This window comes from Castor canadensis, chromosome 7, assembly GCF_047511655.1.
Source record: "Castor canadensis chromosome 7, mCasCan1.hap1v2, whole genome shotgun sequence".
NCBI classification, from domain to species: domain Eukaryota; kingdom Metazoa; phylum Chordata; class Mammalia; order Rodentia; family Castoridae; genus Castor; species Castor canadensis.
Window position 1 is genome coordinate 46,091,832 of NC_133392.1, and position 20,362 is coordinate 46,112,193.

Consider the following 20,362-nt stretch of genomic DNA (forward strand, 5'->3'; position numbering starts at 1 on the left):
ACATGAAAGCAATGCTAGGAATCTCTCTGTATAGCTGTGCTTATCTCAGCTAGTAAAAATGCTCTCTTTCTTATTATTTCTTATTTCTACTCTTCAACGGAACTGGAGAAAGCACAGAACAGGTTCTGCCTGGAAGCAAGGGGGTGGGGGAAAAGGGTGGAGGTGGGGGCAGAGGGGAAAAATGACCCAAACAATGTATACACATGTGAATAAATTAATAATAAAAAAAGATAGCACAGAAATACAAAGGATCACAGGAACACCGTAGATGGTTATGAACAGTTATGCACCAACAAACTGGAAAACCTAAAATAAATAAATAAATTTTGGGATGCATATAGTCTACCAAAACTGAATAAAGACACAAAACCTGAATAGACCATTAATGGGAACAAGATTGAACAAGTAATAAAAAATGCTCCCAAGAAGGAAAGTCTATAATCATATGGTTTCTTTTGATTATACAATGGACTGAATTGTACCAACCTGTGAATGAAAATCCCATACCGATTTTTCTCAAACTATTTTAAAAAATTGAAAGGGAAGGACTTTTAAAAACTCATTGCCTGAGGCCAGACTTACTCTGATGCCACAAATATCCGTTATGAATATAGATGCGAAAACATTTCAACAAATTACCAGCAAATTTAATCCAACAGCACATGAAAGATATAATTTCATATAATTGAGTGGAATGTATCCCAGGGATGCAAGGATGGTTCACCTTACACAAATGAACAGATGTAATCTTTCACAGCAATAGAATGAATGGCAAAAATATATATGATACAGAAAATACACTCAATAAAATTCAGTACCTTTCATAGGATGTTGAACAAAAAAAATTAGTTATAGATGGAACAAATGTGGACATAATTATAGAGTAATAATGATTAATACACAATAGACATTATACTGAATGAGGAAAAGCTGAAAGTATTTCTGTAAGATCTGGAGGAAGACACAATGTTGGCTTTTACCACTGTTATCCTTCATGTCTCTTGAAGCCTAAGCCAGGGCAATTATGCAAAAAGAAGAAATAAAGTTTGCAAATAGCAAAGTAAGGAGTCAAATTATTCCACTTTGGAATATCTTAAAAAGAAGGAAGTCCAGTTATTTGGGGCGATATAGACAGAAGTGGAAGATATTATATTAAGTAAAATAAATCAGACACAGAAAGACAAACACCACCTTTTCTGTCGCCAATATGGAAACTTGAAAGTTGCACTTTAAGTAAACATTGTAGTTATTAGAGGCCAGGAAGGTTTGATGTGGAAAGAGGATGGATAACAAGTACTAAAACTCAGTTGGATAGGAGGATTACTTTCTAGTGTTCCAAAGCACAGTGAGGTGACTGTAGGTCACAATAATCCTACTATACATTTTAACATGAAATAGAAAAGAAGAGCTCAAAGGCTTTAAGTATAAAGATATGATAAGTAGATGAAAAAGCTAATTATCCTTATTTGGTCAGTCCACATTATATACATGTATTGAGCTCTTACACTGTACCCCACAAAATGGAAAATTATAAATGTTAATTAAAAAGAAAATTTAATTTAAAATAATTGTACAACAATAAGAATATTTGCAAAGTTATGTCAAAATAACTATGTTAAAATGAGGAAATTCTGAACACATGATAAAAGAATGTATTCAGGGGATATGAGTGTCTCATTTTTCAAGCCTTCATTGCAAACCAGGGATATCACAGCTCAGGAGTAGAAGATATTGAACAATTTGATCTTTCCCTGATTCGTGAGATTTGCAGACTAAGTTCAGGAGTACATTTCTACCTTTGTCTGTGTACCTTTTCCTGTATACTTTGATAAACAACTTGCTTTAGTGTGTCCTATGACTGGGCAATAAATTTAATGCACTGAAAGAAATAAAGTATCTCAAATGTGTCTTATACTTTTGTACTTCAATAAACTGATTAACTGCATTTACAGTTTAAAAAGGCATGCTATATCATACTTTTCCCATTTCTCTGTCAATCTCTGTTTTTCTCTCTCTTCAATCAATGATTTACCATGTAGCCCAGATTGGCCTGAAAGTCACTGTGCTCTGCACGCTGGCTTCAAACTCTTGATCCTCTTGCCTAGCCTTCTGAGTGTGTCACCATGCCTGACTACATGTATCTCTTGCTTAATTGCTTCCCAATTTGAAAAACATACACAGAGAGAGAGAGAGAGAGAAAGAGATTCCATTCTACACTCAAATGAACCAGAGCTTGTATCAAACATATTTCCTGATTTTAATGGTTAAAATAAAGTTACAAAAGAAACTAAGTTTTTACAGGAATTACAAATTGAAGCATTTGGTGGTGATATAAAACTATGCCGGTAAATTAGTCTCAAAGATTTTTGTGTCATTTTTACATCTCCTCTGTAATTTTTCAGAAAGCCAAAACCTGCATGTTATCTCTCATATTTGGAATATAAATCTAACACAAATGCAACACAACATTGTGAAACACTGGTCACACTTAGGGGAGGTCATGCACAGGAGGGGATAAAAGAGGGAAGCTAAGAATTTGAATATGGGTGATATACTTTCTATACAAGAATGAATATGGAAATCTTAAGCCAGTGGAAATGACCATAAGAAAGGGAGTAAGGTAGAATGTAGAAAATTAGAGGAGATAAGTCAATTGGGAGTACAGCACATATATACATGGAATAACCACAAGGAAACTCCTTGTATAGGTACCTTTATCTCAAAGATGCAAAAATGTCATGTTTTTCTTTTTATCATTTCTCTTCTGCAAATTCAGAAAATAAGAGAGTAGATCAGGTCTGGCCCAAGGGGAAGGGTTGGTACCAGGGGAGTGGGGAGGTAGTAGGGAAAGGAGTAGGAGGGTGAATATGGTGCAAAAAATGTGTACACATGCATGTAAATGCAAAAATGATACTTGCTGAAACTATTCCATGAATGGGCAGAGAGGGATAAAGAGGCAATGTGGAGGGGATGAATTCAAGTATGATATATTTGATACATTGCAAGAACCTTTGTAAATGCCACAATGTACCTCCATCTAGAATAACAATAAAGAAAAGAAAGAAAATTTGACGAAGAAAAATATCTAATCCAACTGATTTATATTATGTATATGTATATATTATGTAGGGTATGTGAACATATACATACACACGTATGTACCTTATAAGAGGAGAAATATGCAAAGGCATGTGCTAGATAGTTAACATGGATTCTACCAAGAGGGAAAGCTGGGTAGTCAGTTTTAGAAATGAGGCAAGAGACCTAGGACTAAAGCAAAAAAGGGAAATTTTTAAAAAGCCAGAAACAAAAGAAATAATGTAATGTGCATATGATTGCAGAAATACATAATATAAGTTTTAAAAGTAAAACTAAACAAGCGAAAAAGAAGGTTAACCATCTGGATCTTTTTAAACTGCTGTTTTAGACATTAATCACTAAATTTTCCATCTTGACTCACAAAGGCAGCTTCTGATTTGAAATCACTAAGCACTGGGTTAAATCAGGAAAACTGTCACAGCAATCAAGTTTTGCTGTTCTTTCCTGCCATTTGTTTATCAAAATCAAAACAAACTAGTCCTATTTTGGAGGAGGGTGTCTGGAATAACTCTGCTGGAGAGCTGAGTCACCTTTTATTGCTAGGTAATTCTGCTTTCATCTTGAAATTTGTTTTCTGAATCTGAAGTTTTCTTTAAAAAGTTTTGCTCTTTTATGTGAGGCATGTATGTTCATGTGGAAATAACACAAGGATAAAAGTACATTTTCTTTTTTATTTTCTTTTAAAACCATTATAGGATTTAGTTAATCTATATTTCCTAAAAAGATAATCATGGCAAAAATAAGAAATATATAATTTAATTCGTCACTTTTCTTAAGCAACTCTTCCCATGAAAATATTCTCTTCTTCATTTTTTTAATGGAAAATAAGTTGTTTTCTCAGCTGCAAATCAACTAATTCCTGGCTGTTAAGTGCAGAGGCACCACAGGCATTTCTCAAGATCAATTGGGACTCCTGTTGTCTTTACTAGAAAGCTGACTCAGATTAGCTGTTTGTTGAATGTACCACAGTAACGGAGCTTTTGTTCCTTTCTATTTATCAAAATCTCAATGAAATAACAGCATTTGCATACTTAAGCTTTAATCAACAAGAACTGGCAGCATGCAAAGCAATAACCAGCTCAGGATATGCAATAAATTCTGAGGTTTATTTAAAAAACAACACAGTGAGAGTCATTTATTGCCAGTTACCTGGGGTAGTACTAATGACTGCTAGGAAAATATCAGTAGCTATTAAATAGTTGCCTACACAAGTATTCCACCTTCAATGAAGAATTCAAATTAGTTCTATTTCCACTTAATGCTAGAAACAGCACAATGGTTTAACTCTTTCCAATCAAAAGAATGAAAAAACAAACAATAAACAAAAAAAAATCTGTCAAGCAGGTTTAGAAAGTGCTTTTCATTGAGTCATACAATGATCTTCTGACCTATAGAAAAAGAAAACTCTCACCCATGGCTAACACCTGAAATCCTAGCTACTTGGGGTTGAGATCAGTAGGTTCCTGACCAGCACAGGCAAAAAAAGTTTTCAAGGACTCATCTCAATGGAGAAACTGGGCCTGCTGTTGCACATCTGTCATCCCAGGTTCTGGAGGAAACCTGGAGGATCATGGTACAGGCCATGCTGGGGAAAAACTTTTTGACCAGACCAAAAAGGGCTGGAACATGCTTCAAGCCTTAGAGCTTGAAGCTCTGAGTTCAAATCAGAGCACTGTGCAAAAAAAAAAAAAAGAAAAAAAAGCGTGAACAAAAGTAGATATTCATTATTTCTACAAAGATGGATTGAAAAAGACTAGGAGACTAGAAAGTATCCATTGACCATCATTTGGAAAAGTAGAAAGAGTCAAAACTTTAAACAACATATGACCAGAAAAAAAAAAAAAAAAAAAAAAACCTTAAAAAACAAGGCAGAAATTAAGGAATAAAGATGTATTTGAACTCCAAGACAGAGCTTCATTGTTACATGCAATTTCCAAAGGTCGTCTGTAAAATACCATTAAAAATAAAAATCTCATGTTCCACTTTATCAATCTGGTGACAATACCCTCTAAATCCAGATTTCTGAGTTTGGTACTACTGTTCTGACTGGATAATTCTTTGCTTTGGAGCTCATCCACACATTAGGATCTTAGCAACATCTAGTGGCCTCTAGCTACTGCCATCAGTAGACTCTACTCCCAATTTTTACTTAACAGATTCTATCAGATGTCTCTAAAGGGACAAATTTGCATCTGACTGAGATGCACTGTTTTAAATCAACTTCATAATTTTTCACCTGGAACCTAAACCAATTAGAAGCAAAACAAAACAAAACACATAGTTCTTGAATTGAGTCCATTCCATGAAATCTGGGACAAATGTTCTCTGCACTCAGAATAACCAACCAATTGTTACTCGTTTCAAAACTCATTCACCGATTTCTGCAGTTCTCACTAATCGTGCTGATTTGGTTTTCTAGGTAGGTGGAGACACAAATTCTATTCAATGTCTAATACATTATTTCCCATGCTGTTAAAAATGTTCTCAGTATAGAACAGCAATCTTTACATAGTAGAATAATTCAGGGGAAAAAAACATCCTTTTAAATTAGGAATATCTATTTACTGTTAGTTTAAACTCAGAGGACTCTTGGGAATCTGAAAGCCAGTTCAGCTTCAATTCAGGAAACAGTATATAAGTCTGAAACCTGGAAGGAGAGCACTGTTGCTGATTAAGTATTCAGGGTGAAGTTTTCTTCAGTCTCTTGAGAAAACTTCTGTGTTTCACAAATTGAAAATGATTTAAACTTGCTGGGAAACAAAATGAATCTGAAAACCTTTCCTAACACCTATACCCTGGTGTCACAGAGTTTACTGGTGACTTTAGCATATTTTGTGCTGTTGAAAGCAGTATTAGAGGCTGCTACTTGCTACAGAGAGAAATCATTTCAGGGAAATTTGATTTTTGTAATAGCAAAGAGCCGGACACACTCTGAGAAGCCTCTTAATTCAAACATTTACAACAATCAGAATGGGTGTTTGTATAAGAATGTACATATAAAGCAAACTTTATAGCTGGAGAAATACATTTTACTGTTGTATAGAGGCAGAACTGAATTGTAGAAGATATTTTGCTTGCTCCACATCAAATAATAATAATAAACTCAGCAGGATTAAACATTCATCTTGATTTTTCTCATCTTTCAACACCACATCCTTTCCTAACAAAAGGAATCCTTTCCTGGCAAAGCATGCATGCCAGTTGGCCCCAACTTAGTAGTCTCTGAGTCTCACAGCATTGTAAACATGCTTTGAGGAATGTCTGTGTGGTGTGGAGAAAGGACCATAGGTTGCTCACTTAAAGTTTAAGAGCCCTCATGTGGCCACTTTGTCATAGAAAGACTCCTAGTGTCCCTTCCACCTTTCCTTACATGAATCTTACTTTGACATACTCTGTCTTATATTCCTCTAACTACCTATCTCCCCAAATAGATGCATAATAATAACAATAATTTTAAGGGCATATAACTACAGGGACATGAAGAATCTCTGGCAAAAAAAGTTAAAATGAATCTTCTGGGAATTATTCCTTTCATTTACACATCTACTCATGGGTTTTAGATTGTTATTCTGAACTTTTTAAAGGACATGCATTATATTTTATCAACTCATTACATTTTCTTTCAGAAACCTCTATATTCACACATTCTCTTTACCTCATGTTGAAGCTACATGATACTCAAACATCTAATTTCAGAGTTAATCAAGAACAAGACTGCTATTATCATCTCTATGTCTTAATTACAATGGATTCCTCAAAGTCTACACACAGAGCTAAGAACTAGAAAGAGGAGGAAAATAAAAGCCAGAAATCAATGATACCATTTGAAACCTTAATTTTAGCTTCCTTTGAAATCTGAATAAGCCTGCTTATTGCCTTTGAAAAAAGGGAAGTCAGACCAAGCTGAAGGTCAACATTTCTTTATTTATTAGACAGCATATAATTCTGGCACCATTCTACTTACCAAGATTCAATAGCAAATATAACAAAATATCAGTAGTTACAGACAACAAACAGGAAAAAGTGAGAAAGGAAGTTGGAGTACAGAATTGCTATTTTCTATGAAGTGGGTATAACCTAGCCAGGAGCTGTAAGGTCAGTGTGAAATCCTTGAAAGTGATGAGAAATGGTGAAATTGTGGACATATCTTGGAACGAATGACAGATGTTGATAGATTGTAATTGAAAGGGAAGGGGTGCAGGGAGAGAAAAAGTTCTGAGATGCCTTGAAAGTTTGAGTCTGAGAATTTACTCAAAGGAAATGTTGTCATCTACTTAGTAGGGGGAAATGCAGGAAGATAAATTGTTTTTCCTGGGGGACAAGCACTATCAACCACTAAATATGAAACATAATTAACTTTGAGATGCTGTGATAATGATATGATAGTTATCCCATAACATCCTTAAAGAATAAAGGAAAAAGTCCTTCATATTTTGGAATGTTGCCTGCTTAGTGGTTTCAGAAGTCAGTGCTATTCAGAGAATGCCTTATCTGAAGACAGCCAATCACCTTGCCAGAGGTCAAGTTTTTAAAGAATAAAGAATCATTTATACAGATATATAAAGGATCTATCTGTCCAAAATTTCCAATTCTGAAGGGCCATCTCAGCTTGAGAGTTTTTCTTGGGTTCAGCAGAAGTCTTAACTGGAACTGCACTGAAACTCAACTTCTCTCTAACTTTAATCCTGGTTCTTTTCCATCCTTAAGAATCACTCCCTAATAAACATCCCCTTCCACTGAATCTTCACCTTAAGGTCTTCTTCCTTGGAAATCCAACATGGATGCTTACTGAATATCCACAGAAAAGTATCTTACACTTGAAGATAAGACTACAATTTTAGGACAGAGAGCTAAACTGGAGATAAGAATTAGAAGTTATGAACACATAACAATTTGATGCCTTTGGATCACATTAAACTTAGGAGTCAGTATAAATAAGTAAGGTTAGAAACTTAAGGCAAGGGGTTTTCAACTTTTAAGTCAATGAAATAAAAAAGAATTATAAAACAAGACTAAGACAGGGAAGCCAAAGAGAATGGGGAAAAAAATTCTCAAGAGACTGGTGCACTGGCAGACACTAAATAAATTTTTAAGTGAAAATTAACTTTGATACATCTTACTGAGGGTGAGAGTAAGAAAAGGAATTGAAACTTCAATGGAATGGGTGTCTAGGTCACAAAAGGAGTCACTTTGATGAACTAACATAACAAATTCCTGGTAAAAACAGGGTCAAAGGAGAATAACAAAGGAAAGAACAAAGCTTTCTTCAGCCCAATTTGAGAAGAAATGTGAGAAATTTTCACAAAGGAAGCACAGAATTAGAAGAAATTATTGGATTAAGGAAGATTTTATTATTGTTGCTTTGCTTTTAACTGCAAGCTATCATATCAATTTTAATAAAGATGAAAATGATCAATGAGAGAAAAATATCTTTATGATGCTAAAGGAAAGTGGGCAATTCTGGAGCAATGTCTTTGGACTGACCACAGTGGACAGGAGCAGGATGCAGAGCATATATCACGGTGGGCACTAAGGGTTGTTATGTTTATCAATTTGAATTGGGCCCTGAAAATTAGGTTCCCACTCCCAAGTGTTGGTGTCATCCACAGACAAGTTCATTCTGCAAAGTGGTTATTGTAGATCATGATGAGATAAGAAACTTGAGTCATATTTAGAAATTTTAAACTGATTAGACAACAATTTTGTGTATGTTTACCCACCAATAAAAAGAGCTCTTGTTTTTATGTTTGTTTAGGTCTCATTTTCCTAGTAATTGAATTTAGTGTCTCCTGCATCACGGAGGCTTTGTGAAGCCTCGATCTACTTTACAAGTTAAAGGAATAGTTTAGGGAGGAACATGGAATGCTATTTCTTAATTTCAGAAGTAAAAGTGAACTGCACGACAAACAGGTGCAGAGATTGGTTGATGCAGTGGTGTGAGGCTATAAAAGTGTTTATTCAAGTGTTTGATAGAAATATGGAGAAGAGATGTCAAAATAAAGCAATCGTCCTTACCATTGAAGTTTTGTCTCTGGGCTGAATACAACCACAATTTTCATTTTTATGAAACTGTCCAATCAGCCATAGGATATCTGCACTCTGATTAGTGATATCAGAAAATAGTATTTGAGAAGCTTGACATAGTGGCATGTTCCCATAATTCCTGCACTTGGGAGAATGAGGCAGAATAATCATGAATTCAATGCCAGCCCAGACTACACAGCTACTAGGAGGCATGTCTAGGCTACATATGAATACCCTATCTCAAAAAATAAAATGAGCGAATTTTTAAAGAAAGAAACAAACAGAAACAGAACATGTTAATTTTTTTTATTAATTTACTTTAGGTGCCCTACTTCTGATAAAGTATAAATCAGAAACAGAAATAAAGCCTTATTCTATTAAAAATAAGCATCTTACCCATAGCCTCTATCTCTTCTGGGGAAAGCACCTACATAAGATTAGCATTTTTATTTTCTACTTAAGGAACGGAAATTCAAGAAAAATCTATTTAGAAGATAATTGTTTTAAATGTAGCACACCTAGGATTTCCCTTAATAGTGTCAAGGGGATCAAGCATTTGTTTTAGAAATTGGACATATCAGAAGATCTGCGTTAAAGAAGAAGAATTTTTGCCATGAATCTGATGTAGTTTTTGAAAACAAAACAAAACAAAACACATGATTAACATGAAATAGACACTCTCTCCCTGCTCCTCTGTTCATACATCTACCCGTTCATCCTTCATGCAAAATGTGAGTTGGGCTCTGAATTAATAACCAATTTTGGTATTCAATATATTTCACCTGTCTCAACTGTACTCGTAACATTATTCTCTTGAATAATGTTAATGATCTGAGAACCATCTGATGTCTACGAGAGAGATCAAACAAAAATCAAGGAGGGACGAAAAAATGAATTTTCCACCAAATGAACTGAAAACAAAGAGTAAACTTAATGAGACTTCTACTCCTCACACTTACCAAAGGAAGAGTAACCTACTAAATAGGATCAATCCTATATTATTTCATTAGAAGGAAAATTTCCATCTGTTAATACAATCTACAGTGTTTGTCTATACAGTAAGACATTAAAGAACTAGATTGCACAAACAAAATATTCTTTGGTTACAGAAGAGAAAAACCTCGAATTAAAGAATATAAAGTGATCCCTATAAAATAAATGACATTGTAAAGTCTGTGGTGTGAGGCCTGTGATTTATGTATATGGTACATGCACCAGCTGCTCTGCATTCATGAATCATAAACTTCTGTATCATCTTCAGAGCAAAAATGCATCTTATTTTACCAGAATTATTCATCAAGGAAAAAGAAAGAGGGGAAAGAAACCCTAAAACTTCTAGAACATTTCACAGATGTCAAAAAAATAAATTAGCACCTTTGACAGGACTTATGAATGCAGTGTGGCATGCTATAAGATAGCTTGCATTTAATTCAAACTGTTTTGGAAAAGTATCAATTTTGTAGAGATTAAGGCAGCAGGACTTTTTCTTCAAGACCAAAAATAATAATTCCTTGAGGCATGTAGGTTAAATTCCACAAATTTTGAAATTATTATTAAAAACATGACAAGAATGGATGAAAATGAAAAGAAAACACATATTGCAAACTGATAAGACATCTTTTTACACTTATACTTAAGTAATGAATGAGATTTTTCTCAGATAACCAGTTTCCAACAACCAAGATCATAGTGTGCTTCTCACAGTTTTCTATTGTCTCCTGCTATTTGTCTCTGAGCCATTTTATGTGCTATTGCAATTTCCAGCAAACAGAAACCAGGAAAAGAAAAAAGGATCAAACTGTCAGAGCCAGTCAGATCACTGATAAATGGACCAGAATTTTAAAGCAGTGGCTAAATTAAGTTTTCCTAGAGTCAAATGGACACGATCTATGCAATATTAATCAAAAACTACTGCATATTTTTCTTCAATATTGTAAACAATAATGAAGCAAACACAAAATAATACAATCTAGACGAATCAATCAGAATTTAGAAAGAAAAATGATGACAAACTGTCAGGGTAGATCTACTCTGCTATTGAAGGGATCATTGATAAGTCTAAGTAAAGCTGAAGAGACTAAGCCAACCTCAGTCATTAATAAAACCAGCATGAATAATGGTTAGTATATCCACTTGAGGATCAGAGAGCTGGCCTTGGAATCAGACTTTTTCAGCAGGTTTCTATTTGACATTGAGAAGGTGTTTCATTTCTTTTGTGGAAGTATTGAAGTTAAGTGCTTAAATTCCTGGCTTATAATAGCTGTCTGATAAAATTATGTCTTGATATTATCATTATTAATGTTGATTTCTCAGCTACCTGTGTCTTGTGATTTCAAAATGTCATTCTGCTTGCTAAACTGCAAGTGATCATTCCTTCTCCGTGATCATTAGTAGAGAGAGGAGGGTGAAGATGTTCTTTGGAATATATCCATTCCCCCAAATTCTTTGACATTTCACTTTCCCATCCATTATGCCAAGTGCCCAGAAATTTCTTGTTCACTTTTAAAATCTCAAATCTTATATGAGTTAACACAAAAATAAGAATGGCAATTTTACCTCTTAAGACAATAAAAGAATAAATGCCATTAATTAATCACTTTGTTTTCTACTTCAACCACTAGGCAGTCTGCATGTTATCTCATTTGATCTATTCTCTCTTACCCCAAAGACCAAAACCTCTTCCCTGTTTCCTAAACTTTTAAAATTATGTATTTTCCAAATAGCAAGGGATGTTATTCCTATTCTTTTATTTTAACAAATATTTGTTAAGCATATAATTGTAATAACTAATTTTGCTTCTGTTTTTGGCTAACTGATGTGAGATTTGCTTTGAGAGAGTTGAATGATCCCTTAATTCAGAATAATATAATGAATTAATGCTAAGCTTTAGGTTGAAATTATTGTCATACCTTTTCACTTTTAGACATACCTTTATAATTTATGTGGACATAATATGCATTTTAGTTATTGTTTTAGATTGATGCTTAATGCCATGGTGAAGAAGAGGTCACCAAAATTTTTCTATAAAAAGTTACATGCAAAAACTTGAATTTCTGGGTTACATAGGGATTCTACACATTATTCTCTTCTTGTTGTTTTCCCACATAATTTGTTTGTACAAGTATTTCTAAACAAACCTCTAAAAATATAAAAGACATTTTTAGCTTATCAGTCCCTTTGCCCATAGATTGTAGTTTGCCAATCTGGTTATTTTAAACCTGTTTTTAATTTCTTTTTCAACCCATACTAATATATTTAAAGCAATTTGTGGTTTTCATTGTCACTCATTTTCACAAATAAGTCCACGTGTCAATGTAAATAGAGAAGGTGTAGCAAAATGTGAGAGTCATGAGAAAGATATTATAAATCATGGAATAATAGCAGGCATGTTCTTACCCCAAAACCAATCCTTCACCCCTAAAAGAACACACACACACACACACACAGTGTTACAACTGCTTTTTTGTGCATTCAAGTCACATTATGGCAAAGACCACAGATACTTAGAATTAAGAAAAACCATTGAAAACTCTGATTTATCAAAATCTACAAGTCAACTGATTTTTTTAATTTATGCTTTTGTTTGTTATATGAAAGTTTTCCTAGATAGAAACTCCATCTTTTTGAAGGTAAGTGAAACAATTTTTTTAAAAAAATGTGATGCTGATCCATGATGGCCCTGCCATTTATACAAATAAATGTTGCTAGCTATCCTTACTGAAAAACTATATGAAAAATTTTAAAGTAATGAACTTAAACAATGCCTGACTCAATTTTAAGTACCACATTAAATGTTAGGTATTGCTATTATTTTATGAGAATGAGGATGCATAAACAGGACAATTACATCTAAAACAGAAAGACTGTGCTATTGGTTGTCAGGTGAGTCAAAGTGTGAGGCAGGTATAAGGAGAATTTGGAAGAAAAGAATGCTGTGTGGAGAAAAGAGAAAGATGTATATTTCATTACACCACAAGTTCCTATTTGGCAGACTTGCCTTATCTTTAGTGCGATTTTTTTTTTAGATTAAAAATTTCAGACAGGCAAAGAAGGAAGAAATTGTTAGAGTTGGCAAAGTTTATTAATTTAACATTTAAATCAGCTCACTATCTGGGATGTGCTGATGAATGCTAAACAACCATCTCAGCAGTGGAGGGCACTGGCTTGTTGCATTTGCTAGTGTCTGGAGCATCAATGTGCCTACCATGACCAATGTCAAGCTAAGACTTGGAAAGAGATGCACACAATTGACTTCAGGTGTAATCTGACCCCACTGTACATCACTGTGACAGATTTCACAGGCAGGTCAGAAATATTTCTAGTCATACTTTTGAGTAAGATATGACCAATATTGGATGAAAAAAATTATACTTTACACTAACCATGATCAATATAAGAGGCTTGACAAAGCAGAGGTTTGGGTACTATTTCCTTCTAGAGAATGGCATCACTGTTGCAGTCATTCAAACAAAATTACTACAAAGAGGAAGACTACAGCTTCCCAAACAACTTATAAAAATGCTGGGGAGGGGGAACAAGTAAGGATTATTGTGGTCTTTAAAAAAATACCCAATCAAAACAGATTACTTTGAAGCCAGTCTGCTGCTGGCTTACATATTTCCATGTCTTCCTAAATTGAGACATGATTCAGCAATATATAATGACACATGTACCAAAAGGGTGAGGATAGAGGAAGTATTGGTAGTCAAAGTAGATCTAATGTATCCTCTTATTAGAAGCTTTTGGAAAAGTGATTTGATGGAAGCTTCTCAACTTTTAGGTCACTAGTATAAATTTTGTCTCAGCTGATCATGAACAACAGTGGGTGGTTAGTAGCTATGAAAAATTATGGTGTCACCCTAATTCCTGTAATAGAGACTGCCACTGCAATTGGAACCCTTTCTTTTGCTTCAACCAACAGCACAAAGGATGAATAGAAATGTCATTGCAATAATTTTTTTGGCTTTGTACCCAAGAAATGTGAGGTATGAAAAGGCCAATTCATTTTTATCTTTAAAGCACAGGTACCAGTTTTTTCCTACAATAAAGTTCCCAAATCTTTCTGGGATGAGTTGAAATAAAACCTGGCCACCTTAGGAGAAAAATTATGTCTTAACTTATAGAAAATTAAATTATATAAATGAATGTTCTTTAATGAAGTTTTAATTGCTATGAGTGTAGTAAATTCTTGACCCAAATCTTATAAATCTAAGATTGATTTTGTTTTCTTCTTTCTCTTTTTTTTTGTTTCAATAAATGAATTCTCATGGATGCAACAAAAGCATTGTATTGTTTTATAAAATGCATGTGTGTTAATATTTGGCTTTCCCATTCTATATCATTATAGTAAGTTGAATAAATGCTTTCTCCTTCCTGAAGAAATGGTATTTTTTTATTTCCTTTAATTTATCCATTAATGTTCTCCACAAATATAATAAATGTTCTCCTTAGTCTTAATATTTCTATCTTCACAAGACTGTGTTTCCTACATATCCTAGGAGTAAATAAGCAATGAAAGACAACTCTAGTAGCTGGGAAAAATCAGCAAAGTAAATATTAGAAGAGAACCACATTGAAGTGCTTGGTTGTGCCATCCAAATTTAGGCCGCCACTAGTAATAGTAAGATATGATAGAAAGTGCTTTATTCTATAGGGGTGGAGGCATGGAGAAGTGGTAGATTGCCTGAATTCAAACCCCAGTCCCACAAAAAAACCAAAAAATAGTAAAGTCATGTTAAGGAAAGTGACCTATCTAGAAGTGAAGAAAACTCAGCTGATCCTAGGCATCGGTTACTTTCTATAAGGGTCACTTTTCCACATCTGCCAAATTAGGCTGATGTGATTCATTGTTTCCCATTTTTTTCAATAGAATTATTCAGTAGAATAGTCTGCACAGATATATAATCAGAATTTAAATAAGAAGGTGTCAATATTCAGCAAAATGGAGCTGTAGTTTGTGCCGCCTCAATACTAAACTCGATGCTGGATTTTCCTGGGATTAAAATCTCTCTTAATCTTTATGACCAGCTTCCTGAATTCATGTATTTATAACTACTGACATTTCTCTGTGACAGCAGGAAAAGATAAACCCTGTCCTATACACATCAGAAGTAAATGATATATCATGTTACTATTCTTATGACTGTTATAAGATAATGCACGCTAATTTGTGCTGTTGATATCCAACACAAATTGAAGCTAAATATTCAGTTAAACACACAGCGTTAACAGATCAAAGGTGTTTCAGTCAGGGATACATAAATAGTGAAAAGCATGCTATTATCTTACAAGTAACTCATATGCCCATGAATCTTGAGTTGTAAATGGAAATCAACCAGACCTACTCTTTTCATCTAAATGAATAAACTGAGTCACAACAATTATAAGACTTGCTCATAGCTATAGAATTTAGTAAAGTCTGCCTCAGAATCAGAACACTTAACTTTAGCCTTGGAGAGTAAAGTTATTTCCCCTATACAACACTGCAGCACAAATAAATCCAGCTGGGCAGAGGCATCAGAGGCAGAAAATAATAGTCAGCTGTAGACTCTCTGGTTGCAAAGCAAAATATATTCAAGTGCATGTTTCCAATCCCTTCATTCTTTCCTGTAATGATTGCAGCTAATCCCTGCTAGCCAAACATTACTCCTTGTATTGTGGCAATCAATAGAATAGATTAGCAGTGGGGACTCTCCATCAATTTTACTCTTGCTTTCCTTTGCAGATAGAATTTTCATTCACTAAAACATAAGCAAGCATGCTTCCTCACTTGCAGAAAAATAAATTGATTGGTCCTTAGGATTATTCCTTTAATACACAAATATATATATATATGTATACACACACACACACACACACATATATATGTGTGTAGGTATCTATATCATGGATCATACCTGTAGATTTAACAAAACAGCACCAATTCTCATGGCTTCACTGATTTCAAGGCTATACATCAGCTGTGGGAAGCGGGGAGGGCTTTGATTATTTGGAGGAAGCACTTCAATGTACACTGTGCAAATGGAGTACCTGCAGAAAAAGAGAAGTGAGCAAGATGTTTAAAAATCTACATCACATTCAAAGTTTGAATTCATTCTCTGCTCATTTCTTAAATTTACAGGACAAAACATTTTCAAATTTTATAGAAAGTAGTAAAACTGTGAAATGATAAAAAATTAAATTCCCACCAAAATATAATCCGTTTATGAATTTAGCTTAGTGAAGTGAAAGGGACTGCCTCTAGAACCTATTTTTCCTACTTAGAATGATAATGCAAGTTAGAAAGGAATGGTGGTAAAATAAAGCTAATAAATTAACTTGCCTTGATTTCTGACTTTATTTTTAATACTTTTTTAATAGCAATAAACATTCTATAAGCATCTGGTAATAGGAGCTGTCCTTCATTTTTCTCTTTCTATTAAATTAGCAGGAGGAGTATTTATTAAAATAGGAGCAAAACAGATTCTGGACTGTGTTTGGTTAGTTCTCTGGTTGACATTAATCGTTTAATATGTTTGTAAAGAGTCAAGATCATAAGGTAATTCTTATACAAAATAATGTGAAAAACTATGTTTACAAATCTTTAAAGAGTATAACACAAAAAACTAAAAATTAGACTTAATTAATGCCTTCTTTGACAAGGAATTTTCTTGAAGGCTATGAAGACTATTCTTATTATAACCAAAAACACATTAACATTAATATATTAACTTTTTGATATCTCTGAACTCTGAAATTTTCTTACGTAATGAAAGCTGAAGAAATACGTTCAAGGTTTATAAACATATACTGACTAAAATTTACACAGATAATCCTCTATCTTGAAACACATTTGTTTTGTACAAACATATTACTAGTCCTTGAAATATATAGTCTAAACATTATTTTAACAAAATAAAACCATGATTTTCAGTTTAAAACTCATTAGTTATAATTTCTATCTGAGGCTAGAATTTTCTTCAAGGATACAGACTCTTTTTATTAATCATTTCAATTAAAAGACATGGTAGCTAAAAACACTTTTTTCTAGAATTAAGTTAACCATGCTACTCTTTGAAAAGCTTTTAAGAGGAATGCAGATCATTAATACTGAAACTTAGTTTTATAGGTTATTATTTTGGAATATGCATGAATTTAAGTTGTTTCTGAGTATATTCCCTAAAAGATAGATACTTACAAAATAATAAGCACCTCTCAAGACCTACAATATATTTAAAGAATTTCCTAATTCCATATATTGCAATATTGTTCTAAAGTAAACTCATTGTTAAAATTAAATTATTTTAGACTTTTATAATGTTAAAATATCTGTATTCATTCTTGCATCTGATTTAACACTTCATTAAAATCCACTAATGAAATTAATAATTTTGTTTCACATATATCTAATTGAGATATTTAACAATTAAATTTTGCCTTTAAAGGTTGAATGTTTAAAATGGGTTAAAATAAATGATAAAATGTTTCTTAAAAATTTACATTCATCTGAAAGCAAAATAACAGAAAATTTCAAAGTACACTACAAACAGTCTCACTTCTCATGTTGTGACAACAAAGGAACTGTCATTTGAAAGTAGATGTAATATCCTCACTGATGGTGGTCTGCTCCTAGTAAGTAATGAAACACTATTGGTAGTAAGTATATGTGAGTGATGCTGAGTCCAGAACCTGTAATGGGACAATCTTGGATTAGACCTTGATTGTTGGCACTGTATGATTTAGGCAGAAGACAGAACAACTTTGATCCAAGGTGAGTAAGCCTTTCATCTGCTCTAACTCTTTTGCTTCCTTTACTCCTTTCCACAATAATTCAAATGTTGGAATTGCTAACTTGTATTTTGTATCTCTTATACTTAAATCTTAGCATTTTCTTGGGGAAAATCATATTTCAAGGTCTTTCATTTTCATCTTCAATATCCAGGCACTTCTCTACTACGTGTCTAAATAAGTATCAGCCTCTTTGAGGACCATTGTCTTTTAAAATATCTCTTTTTCATCCCTCATGTCAGTATAGTGTCAGAGTTTGCTTTCTTAATGTGAAGTATCCACAGTATGAACAATGAAATGATAACTTAATGGTTCAATAGGTGTAATTCAGCAGCATCACTTAAGCATATAATAAAACATGGTAGTCACTGGACAAATAACAATATTTTATGTAAGCATTTCATGTTGAAATTTTATAGCCAATCCTAAATGCCTAAAACTGTGAATCTATCTAAGCCAATTTTATTTTTGTAATATGGTCAATAGGATGTAGATAAATTGCCATTTCTAAAAATTAAAATCATAAAGCATTATTCTTTCTCATTTGGTAGTAAAGGTCAAAGTGAAAAAAAGAAGCAATATATTTCTCAGATAACTTATGATTTTCAAAAATGCTTGAAATCATCTAATTTGACTAAGTAGATGTACAAAAAAATGACTTAAAAGTCATAGAGATTGTGACAGAATTAAGTTATAGAGATAATCAGCCACAGCAGACAATTTAAAAAGCAAGGCTTCTGAAGTCAGAATTTGCTTGTCTTTGGTCTCTACATCTCACAAGAACAGATTTGGAAAGTATATTGCACAATTTTTACTTCTCTGGGTTTGGACATAAAACACCCTCAGTTTCTGGGAAAGGATATTATCTTACAAAAAACATAAATTATTGCAAGTTTGTGTTCAGACTATGAAATCACAATTTTTAATAATCTTTACCATGAATAAAACTTCATCTTATAGCAATTATTGAAAGAATGAAATAAATTTAAACAGTTAGGAAGCTAGACTTTAGCTCCTTTGACTTTGGAAATGTTGTAACTAGAAAAGATAAAAAGTCAAATATTCTGATATTGTAATTGGTAAATAGATGATGTTGTGTTATTGGGAGTGCTAAGATTTGTGTTGTAATTTGCTTTGAAATAAATCAACATGTGCTGCAACATGTCTACTTGCAAATTTCTTCCTTGTTTCTATAAGAAAGGCTTCAGATGTTTACCTTGTTTTCCCTAGTAGATTCAAAACAGAGATGTTACTATGATTTTTCCATTGTCTTCCACAATTAGTATACTAATATACATTTCAGTGCTTACAGATTTCATTCTACCATTGTGGAAGTGCATACAGAAATCTACAGGAGCAGAGACTTCAAGTTTAAAACTGACGTAAGAGTTCAGAAAACATCAACTATAACAAACTTGTCAGCAAATTATAGCCAGAATTTTAAGATGTAAGTTCTTTTTCCATATAAAACAGACAGCGTATTACACATTCAAATTCAAAGAGAAATAAATAATGAAAAGCCCTAAGTTTTATATGCCTAAAGAAGAGGACATAAATTGAACAGAAGTAGGAATTAAGGCTAGGGAAGAGATTGGGATTTAAACTTCACCTTGATGATAAGAAAATAGGGATAGATTTAAAAGCAGGTTTTTTTTTTCATTTTTCTTTTATTATTCATATGTGCATACAAGGCTTGGTTCATTTCTCCCCCCTGCCCCCACCCCCTCCCTTACCACCCACTCCGCCCCCTCCCTCTCCCCCCCCTCAATACCCAGCAGAAACTATTTTGCCTTTATTTCTAATTTTGTTGCAGAGAGAGTATAAGCAATAATAGGAAGGAACAAGGGTTTTTGCTGGTTAAGATAAGGATAGCTATACAGGGCATTGACTTACATTGATTTCCTGTGTGTGGGTGTTACCTTCTAGGTTAATTCTTTTTGATCTAACCTTTTCTCTAGTACCTGTTCCCCTTTTCTGGTTGGCCTCAGTTGCTTTAAGGTATCTGCTTTAGTTTCTCTGTGTTAAGGGCAAAAATGCTAGCTAGTTTTTTAGGTGTCTTACCTATCCTCACCCCTCCCTTGTGTGCTCTCGCTTTTATCATGTGCTCATAGTCCAATCCCCTTGTTGTGTTTGCCCTTGATCTAATGTCCACATATGAGAGAGAACATACGATTTTTGGTCTTCTGGGCCAGGCTAACCTCACTCAGAATGATGTTCTCCAGTTCCATCCATTTACCAGCGAATGATAACATTTCGTTCTTCTTCATGGCTGCATAAAATTCCATGTGTATAGATACCACATTTTCTTGATCCATTCGTCAGTGCTGGGGCATCTTGGCTGTTTCCATAACTTGGCTATTGTGAATAGTGCCGCAATAAACATGGATATGCAGGTGCCTCTGGAGTAACAGTCTTTTGGGTATATCCCCAAGAGTGGAATTGCTGGATCAAATGGTAGATCGATGTCCAGCTT

At 33.7% G+C, this 20,362-nt stretch overlaps 1 protein-coding gene across 7 annotated transcripts in view; it reads right to left on the reverse strand.

Annotated features, from left to right (window-relative positions):
* The window catches only part of Pcdh15 (protocadherin related 15), a 1,704,270-nt gene that overhangs the window by 298,083 nt on the left and 1,385,825 nt on the right, over nucleotides 1-20,362 (reverse strand). For all 7 annotated transcript variants that reach the window (XM_074078885.1, XM_074078880.1, XM_074078883.1 and 4 more), the window contains one exon: nucleotides 16,020-16,152. In XM_074078885.1, the coding sequence (XP_073934986.1) occupies nucleotides 16,020-16,152 (133 nt within the window). The remainder of the gene's footprint in view (nucleotides 1-16,019; nucleotides 16,153-20,362) is intronic.